Source organism: Perca fluviatilis, chromosome 4 (genome assembly GCF_010015445.1).
Source record: "Perca fluviatilis chromosome 4, GENO_Pfluv_1.0, whole genome shotgun sequence".
Taxonomy (NCBI): Eukaryota; Metazoa; Chordata; class Actinopteri; order Perciformes; family Percidae; genus Perca; species Perca fluviatilis.
The window spans coordinates 23,792,565-23,805,844 of NC_053115.1; the positions used below are offsets into that span (position 1 = coordinate 23,792,565).

The 13,280-nt window shown below is 38.0% G+C and overlaps 1 protein-coding gene across 1 annotated transcript in view; it reads right to left on the minus strand.

The window, feature by feature from the left end:
• The window catches only part of necab3 (N-terminal EF-hand calcium binding protein 3), a 44,930-nt gene that overhangs the window by 13,083 nt on the left and 18,567 nt on the right, over nt 1–13,280 (minus strand). The window contains exons 3-8 of the mRNA XM_039798040.1: nt 10,504–10,612; nt 8,920–8,945; nt 6,956–7,053; nt 5,119–5,255; nt 2,457–2,578; nt 945–1,024 (exon numbers count right to left, since the gene is read on the minus strand). Coding sequence (XP_039653974.1) covers nt 945–1,024; nt 2,457–2,578; nt 5,119–5,255; nt 6,956–7,053; nt 8,920–8,945; nt 10,504–10,612 — 572 coding nt within the window. The remainder of the gene's footprint in view (nt 1–944; nt 1,025–2,456; nt 2,579–5,118; nt 5,256–6,955; nt 7,054–8,919; nt 8,946–10,503; nt 10,613–13,280) is intronic.

Here is a 13,280-nt window from a genome sequence, read left to right on the forward strand (position 1 = left end):
TAAAATGAACATCAAAACATGGGGATATCAGGAGTTAATGAAAAAAAGAACAAACATAGAGAGAATGAGATGGAGCAGAAGATGTGGCAGGAGAGAGGGAAAGAGAATTTAATACGTGGTAGCAAGAATGGGTCATAGGATACAGAACAAGAAACGAGAGGTTGAGAGGTGACTGTGCTTTGTGTTTGACCGATACACGGATCTGCACAACACCTCTTGGAAAAGCATTGTTTTGACATGCTTTGAGTGCAACATTTGCTGTTTTTGATCATTACAAACACACAAAAACATGTTCTGAATTATGCTGTCAGTGCAAAGTTGAATAGAAATGTACAACATGTAACATACTAGACAGTTTATGAGACCTAAATGACTGAAAACACACAATAGTTTTGTTCAAGCAGGATATTTTCCAAATCATTCAAGCACTTAGCTGACACCTTGTCTCAGACATAATTGTGAAAACACAACATTAAACTATTCAAGTGAAATCCATGTGTCTGAAGTAATCTTGCAATTGTATAAGTAGCCTCGCAGGCAGGTTTACAGATATCGCTATATATATGTGCACAACCTGCAGTGCTGTGTGTGTTGCCCAGCGGTGTACTTCTCATATTCTTAACACATTAATGATTCTGTGCCCCCAACATGTTTGAAAAGCTAATGCATTAGTTGTTATTATTTTGCATAAGTTATTTAATAATGAAAATGTTTTTTAAAATGAGGCGACAGAACGACAAATTGCCCACACACAGCCTTTGTTATTTCCTATTAAATTTATTCCATTGCCTGCTCAACAAAGTTAATATTGATGGCTGCTACATTCATATGCATTCATATAAATCTATGTGGGCACAAAAGGGTCAAAATATGATTGCTCTGTGCTCATATTTCCTTATCTCTCGTATTCCACCTAAAATTATACAGAAGGAACAGTTTCATACCTGACACTCCAGTTTATCCAGCAGCGTCTGCAGCCTGTTGACTTGAGAGCACCAGTTCTCTCCCTCTTCCATGCACACACCTGAAGACAACACAATACTAAATCATCAGAATGACACACAAAAATGTATATCTGTGTCCCAGTTCCATTGTGCATTCTACTTCTAACTGAATTTGAGTAAATGCAGTAGCAGTAGTACATCCAGCAGTCTACGTTTTGTAGTATTAATACATTTTAGAAATTTAGAGTTGGAAGCCCGCTGAGAGTTTAATTATTTGATTGAAGATGTCAAGAAACCTCAATCAGTTACATCCAAACAGACGGTGAATCAGGTTCCAACTTCTTATTCCGTATACAAAAGAAACCCATCTCACTTCTGATACAGTTAAATGACAAACTCAGGGTTCATATTTTTTCATGCAGGCTCAATATCTGATGTTCAGTCTATCAATACTAGTGACGAAATCAACATCAATTAATCGTCTCTACAAAATGTCAACATGATCTTTCTAGGTTAAAAAAAGTCCTCAAAGAGAGCTTACAGCTGGCTCTAATTATGTACAATACTTGTAATGGCAGTGATGGAAATAATTCACGTGTACACCACTGAACACAATTTCCCTAATGGATGACAATAACAGGAAGTACATTTCATTATTGATTTGCTTTGGTGGGAATGTAAAACTAAGTATAGAGATGTTTAAAATGTTAATTTATAGTATGGTGTATTTTGTCCAAGTGGGAAGACTTTGACACAATGCTGCATGCATTTAAGGACAAACCTGATATAGCTTATTCCTTTGTGCCATGGAGCTTTATTGTTGTCTAAAAAGTATAGGTCAGAGGTGTATAGTCCAGGTGCCAGAAAGTAAAAATCCTGCCATGTTTTTGGATCTGCCTCTACATCTAGAACAGGTGTTTTCACTAACGAGCTCATCTACCTGGTAGAGGAGCTGGTTTAGTGATGGTTGGGACAGCTGCTGGACAGGATTTCTACTTTCTGGCACCTGGACTATACACCTCTGGTATAGGTACAACTGAAATCACATTTAGTCATCCGTTTTGTAGTCAAAAATAATGTAAACGTCATTTAAAATGTGGGCGCAACATGTTTCTGCATCATGATGAAAATGTGCACTGTAGTTTATTTTGATTTAATCCCACATTAACCATTCCGCTGCCATAAATTCTCAGCAGTACAGCAAATGCACTATTTACTCCTGTTGGAGGAATGTTTGTTAAAAAGTGCAATTGCCAGGAAATTGTTTGCCATTTTTAGTATATTCATGACCCGGTTTATAAAGATTGCATTTCAGTAGGAACCTAGGGGCTTGAGGTTGAGAGTAGGGAAATGAGAGAGTATTGGCAATGTGCTAATTATTAGTGTAAAATGTTAAGGGATACATTGGCTTTTTGTTTCATGGGATTTGTTGAGGATAATAAAAAATTATAAAAATTACATTTTTTTAAATTAAATAGTTTATTTTTTTACATAATATGATATTCCTCTTACCCGTGGTCAGGATGCTAGAGCAAGGATCTGATGGGGACATGCACAGGTTATTATGGATCCTGCGACCACATCGCTTGCCATTCCTCTGTACTGCTGTCAGCTCCGGTGCCTTTACCTCTCTCCTGCCATGACAGCGGTGGCGACCCAGGGATACAAACATCAGAAAGAGAGACAGCAACTGTCACAGGGGTGTGGGAAAAAACACAACAGAAATAAGAAGATATGGCAGACAGAGCCACATGGGGGAATGAAAAAGAGGGAATGGTATGAAACGGAGGACAGAGAGATGACAGGGAGAGAGAGGATGCGAGAGAAAGGCAGAGAGAGGCAAGGAGAGAGGTAAGGTAGGATACATTAATAATTAATTTAAATCAGAAACTGAGATAGGTAAATGTGAGAGAGTGAGCTGGTGCAGACTGAGAAAAAGGAACCAGAGATAAAGAGCAAGTGTAGAGGTGAAAGCATTTAGTGATGGGCTAGATACACATCAGTATTAACCCACAGGCTTGGTGTTAGGGACTTACACACACGCACACGCACACACACACACACACACACACACACACACACACACACACACACACAGCTCTCCTAGATGGGGAGTGTTTGCTGTCTGTACATGCATAGTGTCAAGGGCAGGACATCAAGCACTCTGTGTGGTTATGAGAGTGGGACACTTGAGACAACCACTCACAGTGTGTGTGTGTGTGTGTGTGTGTGTGTGTGTGTGTGTGTGTGTGTGTGTGTGGATGTGCGTGCATGCGTGCGTGCGTGCGTGCGTGCGTGTGTGTGTGTGTGTGTGTGTGTGTGAGTGTGCTGCATCACGCTGACAGCGCAGAGGGAGCGCATTGCTATGAGGTTCTCATGCTGAGAACAGCCTGGAGCCCAAAGGCCACTGCAACAGCCATGAATCCATTGCAGGAAAGCAGAGGAGAGAGAAATAAGCTTGTTGCAAACTCAATATGTCTCTAATTCAGCCCCTCCCAGAAAACACCTCACAAATACTCCCTCTTTTTCTTTCCAAATTCTATACCTCTTTGAACAGTCTTAAAAGAGTTATTTGTGGCAAAAAAGATCCTCATGTCCTTCCGTACGCCCCCTCTCTTCTTTTTTCCATTTATCTCAGTCATTCTGAACAATTCTGTCATTCATTTAATTTTTGTATTCATCTTTCCTTGCTTTTCCTTTCTCCATGACTCACTTGTTCTGTATTTCAATGCCACCCATATCATCCTTTATTCTGCTCCCCCTCTGCTTCCACCAGTCCCCTCCCAATAATTCGCCTTGGCTATAATCACTCATTTATTTCCAATAATACCAGTGTGGCACCCAGAGGGGAGAGAGGAGAGCTCTGCTGAGCCCTGACACACACAGTGTAACAAACAACATCAGCAGCAAGCTACGGAGGTCGGGGAAGAATCTTTGTCATTTGAAAATGTTTAAAGTCTGTTTTGTATTGTCATTTGTGACATTGACCTATGGTGATTTACTTTTTCATTAAATGTCCTTGGTGGATTGTTTCGCTGAGCATCTTCTGCATTGAATTTCTTTAATAGGTAATGCATCATAGATATGAGCCTATGTCGGGGTCTTTGATGAACTACAGTGTAGGGAAAAATGTATAAAGTACAGATCTTTCATTGCAAAAAATAGCAAAGATTTTACCATTTTATACAGTGACTCATGCACAGTGGTTCACCAAATTGTTGACAGCAATTTCGATCTGTTATTCTATGAGCTCCATTTACATTTAATGAAAGTGTTTTGGCTCTTTGACTGAAATATAGAATTTTAAGCAGTCTGCCTATTACTAATGAGGGAACTTTTTGAATAATTGTGAGAATGCAGCACATTCAAAGGTTTGGGCCGAAAGACATATCTGAAAAGAAAGGCCTCTGAGTTACCACTGATTTGTTGAATTTCCTTACCAATGCTGACTTCACTGACAACATTTTTATTTTTAATAGCATAGAAGTCGTGCTGCTTTGCATTATAGGACTGCTTTCTTGCAGCAATTTTAATAATATGGAAGAATAAAGTGCAGTATATTAGTACAGTGTTTTGCTTTGATGATTGTGGTTTGAATCAAAACCTGATTAACAACACACCACTCTCTGAGGTCTTTGGTCTTTGCCTCCAAATTTCAGCCTCCAGGCTAGTGTTTCCTAGTTTGGTAAAGAATATTATGATATAATATGGTTTTAAAACAAACGAATGAACTGAAATGAACTTTTTCTAGTCTGCCTTATCCCTGATGGGGATGGTAAGGTGAAATGTGGGTTTATAATTAGAGAAAGACTGTAGTCTTGAATTGTTTCAGTGTGTTTAAGTTGAAGCACTTAAAACACTTATAGAGATACCATGTTAATGGTTAAGGTTATGGAAAGATGAGCATTAAAGGGAACACAGTTAACTGTTTTTTGGAGATACCCATATATTTTTTGATGCACTTATAAGAACATCACACTCCTATTTTGTCCAGCTACATAATTGTAACCTTGAGACATGCCAGCCAATTTGAAGAATCCGCTTCATTTCACCAATGCATTTTGGCACAGGGCCTTCATCAGGGTGAGTTTGAGGCCATAGTATAGTATAGATAATGTCTTGGAATCTGAATAAGTAACACACAATACAGACAGTGTCATATTGCACTACTAACGGGGCAGGGCTGCTTTGCTCCTCCACAGCCTCCATGGCACACTGCAGGGACCTCTGTAGAGACAGTAGCTGACTGGATGTCTCTCTTAGCATGAACCTTGTGACAAACTGGCCCAACACACTGGAACCCTGGTATTCCTGAAAGATAGAGAGGGACCAACAGAAGGACAAGTTAAAGCACATAATACTCAAACTCAAGCAACAAGGAAGTAAAAGCATGGCAGAGACAAGACAGATCGCAGAGACGCAGCGAGAGATGAGTTGATAGCTTCTCCAAAACAACAATTACAAGGTACTTGTGAAATGTGTGACAGCGGCAATTAAATGGGTTAATTAATTCTCTGAACACATACATTATTCAGTAACTCATATCCAAATTCCAAGGTGGAGGAACTTTAATAGGAAACATAATTGCTGCACACGAGTCCCCAAACACGAATGTGATTATGTACTCTCAAAGTACTCTTATTCACGCAATGTGCTAATGAAGTAACAGTGCAGTAGCTCTTCGTCCAGACTTATAGAGACAAGTAGCTTCTACTGAAAATGCATCATGGGATTAGCAGTCCAGAGCACTCCGTGCCAGACCACAGCTGATAACTAGTGATTGCACAATCCTCTATGGATTTATCCACTCCAACAGCTTTAAAGAGGAACCAGAACAGAGGAATAACAAAGTGATCTAATTAAGACAGGACGTATATTTATTCAGCACTCTCCTCTACCCTCTCCTTATCGTTTACCAAGCATTGCTGTTTTATGATGTATTACAATTGAAATCCCTAATTTTAGGTCGTTGCCTTAAAAGGTCCTGAGGTAATTTCAACATATCTTGTCAACTGCAATTACATAATATATTGACTGGGGAGCAAAATGTTAGGCTTCTCTGGGGGTTTTGCTAAACACATTTGGAATATGTGAATATTTCATAAAGCCTATATAAGTGAATAGTTTCTGCAGTAATTACACTATGCAAATTTATAGATTGTCAAATTACAGAGCTAACAAGTCTCTCTAAACTTAAGCTACATTAGCAAAAACTGAAGAGATAACATTTCAATCAATATTTCACAATCTGGGCCAACTGTGACAGATGTTCTTTATCTTACTAAGTGAAGATTACTCCTATGAATTTTAACAGTTCTACATTTTGGGAAATATGCTTTTTTACCCTCTTGCCGAGAGTTAGATGAGAAGATTGATTCCACCCTTTTAACTGTACAGTAAAGGATGCTACCACCAACAGCTTCTTAGCTTAGCTTAGCACACGTACTACAAACAGGGGGAGAAAAGCTAGCTTGTCTCTGTCCAAAAGCAACAAAATCTGCCAACTAAGTTAGCTAATTAACACGTTATATCTCGTATGTAAGGATTAAACAAACAAGATAGTTAATTAGTGAGCTTTAGAGGATTGATAAGCAGATGTTGTTGCTATTGGACAGAGTGACTACTGTTTCCCACTGTTCCCAGTTCAGCTAATATCTCCTGGCTGTAGCTTCATATTTACCGTACACCCATGAAAGAGATATCTTGTGTAACTCTCGGCAAGAAAGAAAAAAAGCATATTTCCACAATTTCGGACTATTTCTTTAAAATCATGATAAGTAATGGAAATGTGTTTGGCTGAGGTGTTTTTTATTGCTCTTTTGTTAACTCATCAGTTTGACAGACTTTTGGCTCCATCTGTGAATGTCAGTGTTTCCTCTCAAAACTATGAATATTTATAGCACCTTGACTTTGTGTGTCTGTGCGTTTCAACACCTATTTTCTTCACTCAGCATGGCTTCTTGTACTGTAGAAGCTTGATTTAAGGCAAAATCACATACAACTAAACTTACCTCTTTAGTTTTATCCATTGCCTTTAAAATGGCAACATTCAGGCTCTCCAGAGCTGAAAGTACACTGAGATACTCCCCCAGGTGCTGAGAAAAATAATCTAATAGAAAATTGGAAACAAACTGTCAGTGTCATTGCAATGTAAGAACAGTCTTTCAACCCCTAAAACCCTTTAAATATTGCCAATTGCCATGACAAATTCCAATTCAAAGAAGACCATGACAAGGGCAGTGAACATATCTTAGACGTGGGTAAAAGTATACGTTTAGTTTTATATACAAGATGGAAGTATTTGATCTTCACATGCCGATGCATCAATAACAATCAATGCTCACCATGACAGGAAATGGATACTGTGTTTAATTTTAATCATCATTTTAATCACCTAGTGTTATAACAGTAGCTCATCCACACCAGCGTACAGTTGACAGGAGTCATAAAGATTTATTTGATGAAATGTAGTCAAACGATAAAGAATCTCCTACACACGCTCACATTTAGGTCCCAAATAAAATAGCACAGAACTGAGAAAACTAGTTATTTAAATGAATAAAAGTCAATGGATGTGTGGGGAAAATGCTTCAACACAGATCAGTAAAGCAGAGACAGAATTCAATCTTAATTATTTCTCAATTCAAAACCTTAATTTACTATAACCAAAGAGTGCACTCGATGTGACACACAGATCCAAGGTTAATGGATCAGCAGCACCTTTTACAATACTCTTACTTAGATTCAATTAAGTTATCCACCTGAATTGTATGGCTCTCAGAGACACTCAGTCAAAAAAATGACTGTGAACTAAATCTGAGACAAGCGGAACATATTGTCATGGAAAACAGTCAACCACTATTGACGTCAGATGGAAAAGATGCCATTCCCATTCAATAAATTATGCAGAAGTTTTATTCTGGGTACTACTGGTATTTACAGGTCTCTGCTCTATTTCTTCACTTATTCAGGCCATCTGACACACACATACATTTTTAAGATGATAGAAAATAGGTCAATAGATCTGTGCCGGGTTTTTTTCTTCATATTTACAGATTAAAGTCAGTATTGCAGGTGGACGGTGGTGTTGTTGGCTGCAGTGTATATTTTTCACCTTAAAAAAATTCTAAAGAATAGAGAGGCTTTAAAGAAATAGTAGAATAACTATTTGCTTTCTTGTGGAGAGTTAGAGAAGAAGAGTGCTACTACTCTGATGTATCATGTGTAAATGTGAAGCTACGACCAGCAGCCGACTGTGGCTTAAAAGAGGCTGTGTCTGACAATTTCTGAAACTTTCTAAAAAATGTGTCAGACGTTTACACCCACTTCACACAGTTATTGGCCAGTTGTGTGCGGAGCTGAGGAAGGAGCAAAGGTTTGAACTTCTCTCTCAAGGTCTCTTTTTCTATTCTTTAAACAGATATTTCTGTCACTTTTCATGCATACAACCAAACGCAACACTATGCATGTTTTTAAATAAAGACTGTTTGACAATGTGCGCCATTATTTCTCATCTCTCTATAATGGCCTGCTTCTACCCTGCCTTTGAGTAGGGCAATTTTGATCAGCTATAAATATGCTTGCCTTCTGACATGATCGGACAAGTTGTTGTAACCAACCTTAAATCTCATAAATTAATGTTACGTTGTCTCATTTATAAATCGTACAAAAAGTGAAGCGTAAAAACAACAAGTTCCAGTGTTGAGCTGTCTCCGTCTGTTTCCAGTCTTTATGCTAAGCTAAGCTAACCGTCTTCAAGCTGTAGACAGCTAAGAAAGTGGTGTCGACCTCATGCATGCAAGTGCATTTCCCAAAATGTCAAACTATTGCCTGAACATTTTCTGTGCTACTACTTGAAGATATGGACCCTAAAGTAAGACAACAATCACTGATGTTAGCAAATTTTAAATACAGCAGTTTAACAGATGAAAGTACTACGACGCAAAAAATAAGACAAAGCACTCTCCCAACCAACCTGATAGCTTGTCAGTGTCCAGATTGCTGCAGGGCGTAACATAACAGAAGAAACATGGGGAAAGTATTGAGAAAGTTAATTAGAGAAATTCAAAGTCATGCTGCTCTTTTTCTGCTAGATAAATTCTATAGCTCCGAACTGTATGAATATTACAGTTAGCCCAAAGGAAGACACACAGATAAGACACCAGTGTTAAAACCATAAAAATCTGTAAAACTTAAGCATATAAACACAGCTTATTTCCCTGTCATTATGTGCACCACAAGCTGACATATTCTGCTTAGAAAATTAGGGTTCTTCACTTTGTCATTCTACATGAATTATAAAATGTGATAGAAATGTGCGTTAATGCAGTTGTGAAAGTGCCTTCTTCTTACTTACTTACTTACTTACTTAATCTGCTGTTGTAAAAACTTTAAAATGAATAATCCTTTGTTTACCAGTCATGGCAGAAATGATTACAGCAGCGAGGGAATATTCTCCGTGTCTTTTAAAGTCATTACGAAAGCCTGGACATGCTTTTGTTTCAGAAGTGATCTTATATAAGAAACAGTACTTTTATTTAGATCAAGAACACCCATTATTTGACATCAGAGCTCAGATGATGCCAACTGTGTCAAAGCTTGGAGCTGGTTAGAGAGGTCTGGTTGGTCACATCAGTGACAGTGCCAGCGTAACAGCATGTCCAAAAGCAATGTACCACACCGTGGTGGAAGAACTGGCAGTAACACAACAAAACATGAATGCAGAGTTGTTACTGTAGCCACTGCCAGACACTCGCTCTAAATGGTTAGATGCACAAAAGAAAAAAAAATCTTACAAAGTATATTAATCAATGTGCTTGTGTGTGTGTGTGTGTGCGTGGGTTTGTTTATGTTTGTGAGTGCCATCCTGTGAGACTAAAACAGAGACTTGACAATCACAGTGAATTCATTGAGCTGAGAAATCCTGAGCTGATACAGACTGTATATGGTTTAACAGATGAGTTAGAAAGTCTTGCTTAGCCGACAACTGTAGGTACAATGTAAAAAAGTGTATAGTGGAAAAAGGTTGCAAATGTTTCATGAAAACAAATCTCTGATCTGCCAAAAACAGTAAAGAGAACTCGTAAAAAAAGGAGAAAACTTAAAAGCATTAAATATATCACGACAGGGGAGCAATGGTCTTTTCCTCTATGGCTGCAGTGAGTAAAACATCATGTGCAGACCAGAATTCAGCAGCTACCCTCAGGCTGATATCTTTGATTGCAATTCTGAGGGAGTAGGCTTTGAAGTGGCTGTAATCCACAGTATTTTATGTCCAAAGGAAGGGGGTAAACATTAATTCAGCCTGCTTGAGATTGGCTACAGGGCTGTTTTTTACTGAAGACCTCCCTCCAGCTGAGACATTTAGCCTGTAATGGATTACTTGATAGAAACACAATAACTGTGCTTTTAAGCTCCAAACGTGCTGTTTTTCTGCTTCTTACTAACTGTAAAATGCTTAAGTTTAATATAGCACTTGTAGAAATAGATAGACTAAACATGATTAATTTCCCCAATGCAGGATTTAATTCAGAGCCCATTTCAAATAAAAAAAACTCACTTATTTTGTCGGCCATCTATGGAGTAGAAAAGCTCCTGTAGCTCCTCAGTAGTCAGGATTCCATCCGCAAAGTAGGCATTGAACTCTTCAAAGGTCAGCTTGCCATCATCTAAAACACAGAGAAAGTATAGGTGTACATCATTACAGAAATAACATCTGCATACTAATAATAGGGTTGTAACCTAAGTGTGTTGCCTCTTAGAAGATCAAAAAGTCCAAATAATCATCCTAGGATCGCATGAGCATCATCTTAAGGGAATCCCCTTGTATTGTTTTTGTTTTAACTATATTATTGGCTTTATGGTGTCTAAAAACCTGTTTTCTATTATGTCAAAACAATCTCTCCACCCTTTTACATATTCCAATTGCACATGAACTGATCCATGGGGTCAGGAACCTGGGATGATTACTGTAAAAGATGCTTAAGACATAAAAGCCCCTGTGTGCCTTACCCTCAAAGTCTGTGAGAAGACGCTCAGAGAACTACGGTTACATATGTAATTGTGTCATCTGGTCTTTATGTGCTTCATGCTAAGCAAACAAACATTTTGGGGTCAACTATTTGTGGCCCTATCTATAAAAATGTAAGAGGTTACTTAAACTTTGTATGTTTGTTTTAATATTATCAATAATTTAGAAACATGTTATTAATCCGACTCTGAAAATGACTAAAACATATCACCAATATGCTTCAACTATTAATACTGTAAACTGTATGTAGTTCTATTGTTTCTATACCCATTTTTTCTATTTCTGGTCTGGCAGCACACTAATGTAACAACTTGAGGAGCACCATCTTAGTGCAAATGAGTCCTTTGGTTTCATCTAGAACTTTTCTACCATGCTCTTTCTTCCATTCTCATCCTGAAGGTCCACATTGTTTTGGTCATTTCTAGGCCTGAAACTAATAATTTGTTTTCATTTTCAATAAATTGGTTGATTGTTTTTCTGATTAGAGCCTTTTAGTGTTATACAATGTCAGCAAACAGTGAAAAATGAGTCCAATTTGACATCTTCAAATTGCTTGTTTCTTCAAACCAACAGTACAAAACAGAAATGTTCTAAATGTACAATGATGTTGATGAAAGATAGTAAATAGAAAGCAGTAAATTCTCACATTTGACAAGCAGGAACCAGAGGACATTTACGTTTTTGTCTTGGTTTAAACAATTAACCTATCAAAATTCAAAGTTGTAATTTTCGTCAAATTGATTAATTGTTAAAGCACTAATTTTCACAGTTTGGTATTGGTGGCATGCAATCAAACACAAAAGTCAAACATGATCTCAACTTTATGCTGTATGTATAAAACTTGGAAAGTCCCAATCACTAAAATTGTATTACTACAAACACTTTGCAGAAATATTCCACAAACTACAACTTTAAAATGGAAGATGCTACATATGCCAGCAGCTTTGATTTTTCTACGTTTCCTCAAACTAGTTAACTGTGAGCACAGCTTGTTGTGACAGACAATGCACGGAAAAATCAATATCAGAAAAAAATAGCTTGTTTGTCATCTGTGAAGAAGTGCTCCTTTGTGAGCCTACTATCAATCTGTCCACTGTCACAGATTGCATAGAGCAGTCAGCAGTTAGCCTGCCAGAGATGTTTTAATCATCATAAAAGAGTCCACATCAACAGACAGATATGTGTCTGTGAAGAATGTTTCTGAGCCACGACAGACACTCAGGCGATCGGAATACGGAGTTAGGTACTCAGTCAGTCAATGTGTACGAAAGACACACCAGAATGGTCAGAGTGATACGATGGAGCCAAGATGACATACAGACAAATGAGTGTGACTTTGTATTTGATGAATCAGGCAAACAGACTGGTTTTGTCATAGAGGGTCAGACAGCTAATGGGACAACAAATAGCCATCCAGCCATGGCATTAGTGCACCCATAAAGGAACTATCACTTCTAATTTCCGTGCCTTCTTTGTGCTGGATGACTTTTAGCTTCATAACCCCATTGAGTAATCCCCCCAAATAATGACCCTAAAACACAAAGACAAAGTAAAATGAGAACAGTTTAATATTCCATAGAGTTCCAGTTGGCTGACTCAGAAGAGGGCAACCTTGAAGACCATCTGTTCAGTTGGAGCCTTTTAGACACTGCTCATCATTACCTCTGACCAGAATGTGTAATGTGCTGGCCGAGACAATGCCTGGTCCATGGCCATTTACTTACTTTCTTTTGTTTTCATATGGTCTTTTTTAATCTTCCTCCAATTCTCTATATGCTTTTTTTCCTCCTCCACTTCCAGAGCAAGATCAAACTGACAACAGGACTTTAAATATCTTTTGCGATTTGAAGTAACAAAGGTTTCCAATTTGGCGCTGTGCTTCTGTTTCTCTGTTAGAAGTAAAACATGAAAAGTATTGTACCACAGTAGCAATACATTTAAAGAATGTCAAAAGAAATTGCAGTATAAAGCAGCATAGCAGCTCTTCAGCATCTTGCACCACACTTTGTTTTAAATCTAGCATTGCAAGCGGGTATTAATCAACACAGTCATGTACTATTCATTGGTTAAGGAGCAATGAATTTGTATTTCTGAGCCATCAAGAGTAATTTTTGGGTTTCCATTATGCATGCTGGAGCAAGGACTGAAATGTGAGGCACAAGCAGAATATTATGTAAATTCTTAAGGTGAAGGCCATGGCTCCATCTTTTCTTTGCCCACTTAAGCTTAAGTACAAGTATACGGTTGATGTGTGCTTCAATAAAAGTCTATACTTCATGTTCTTCATTTCAACCGTTCACTGAAAA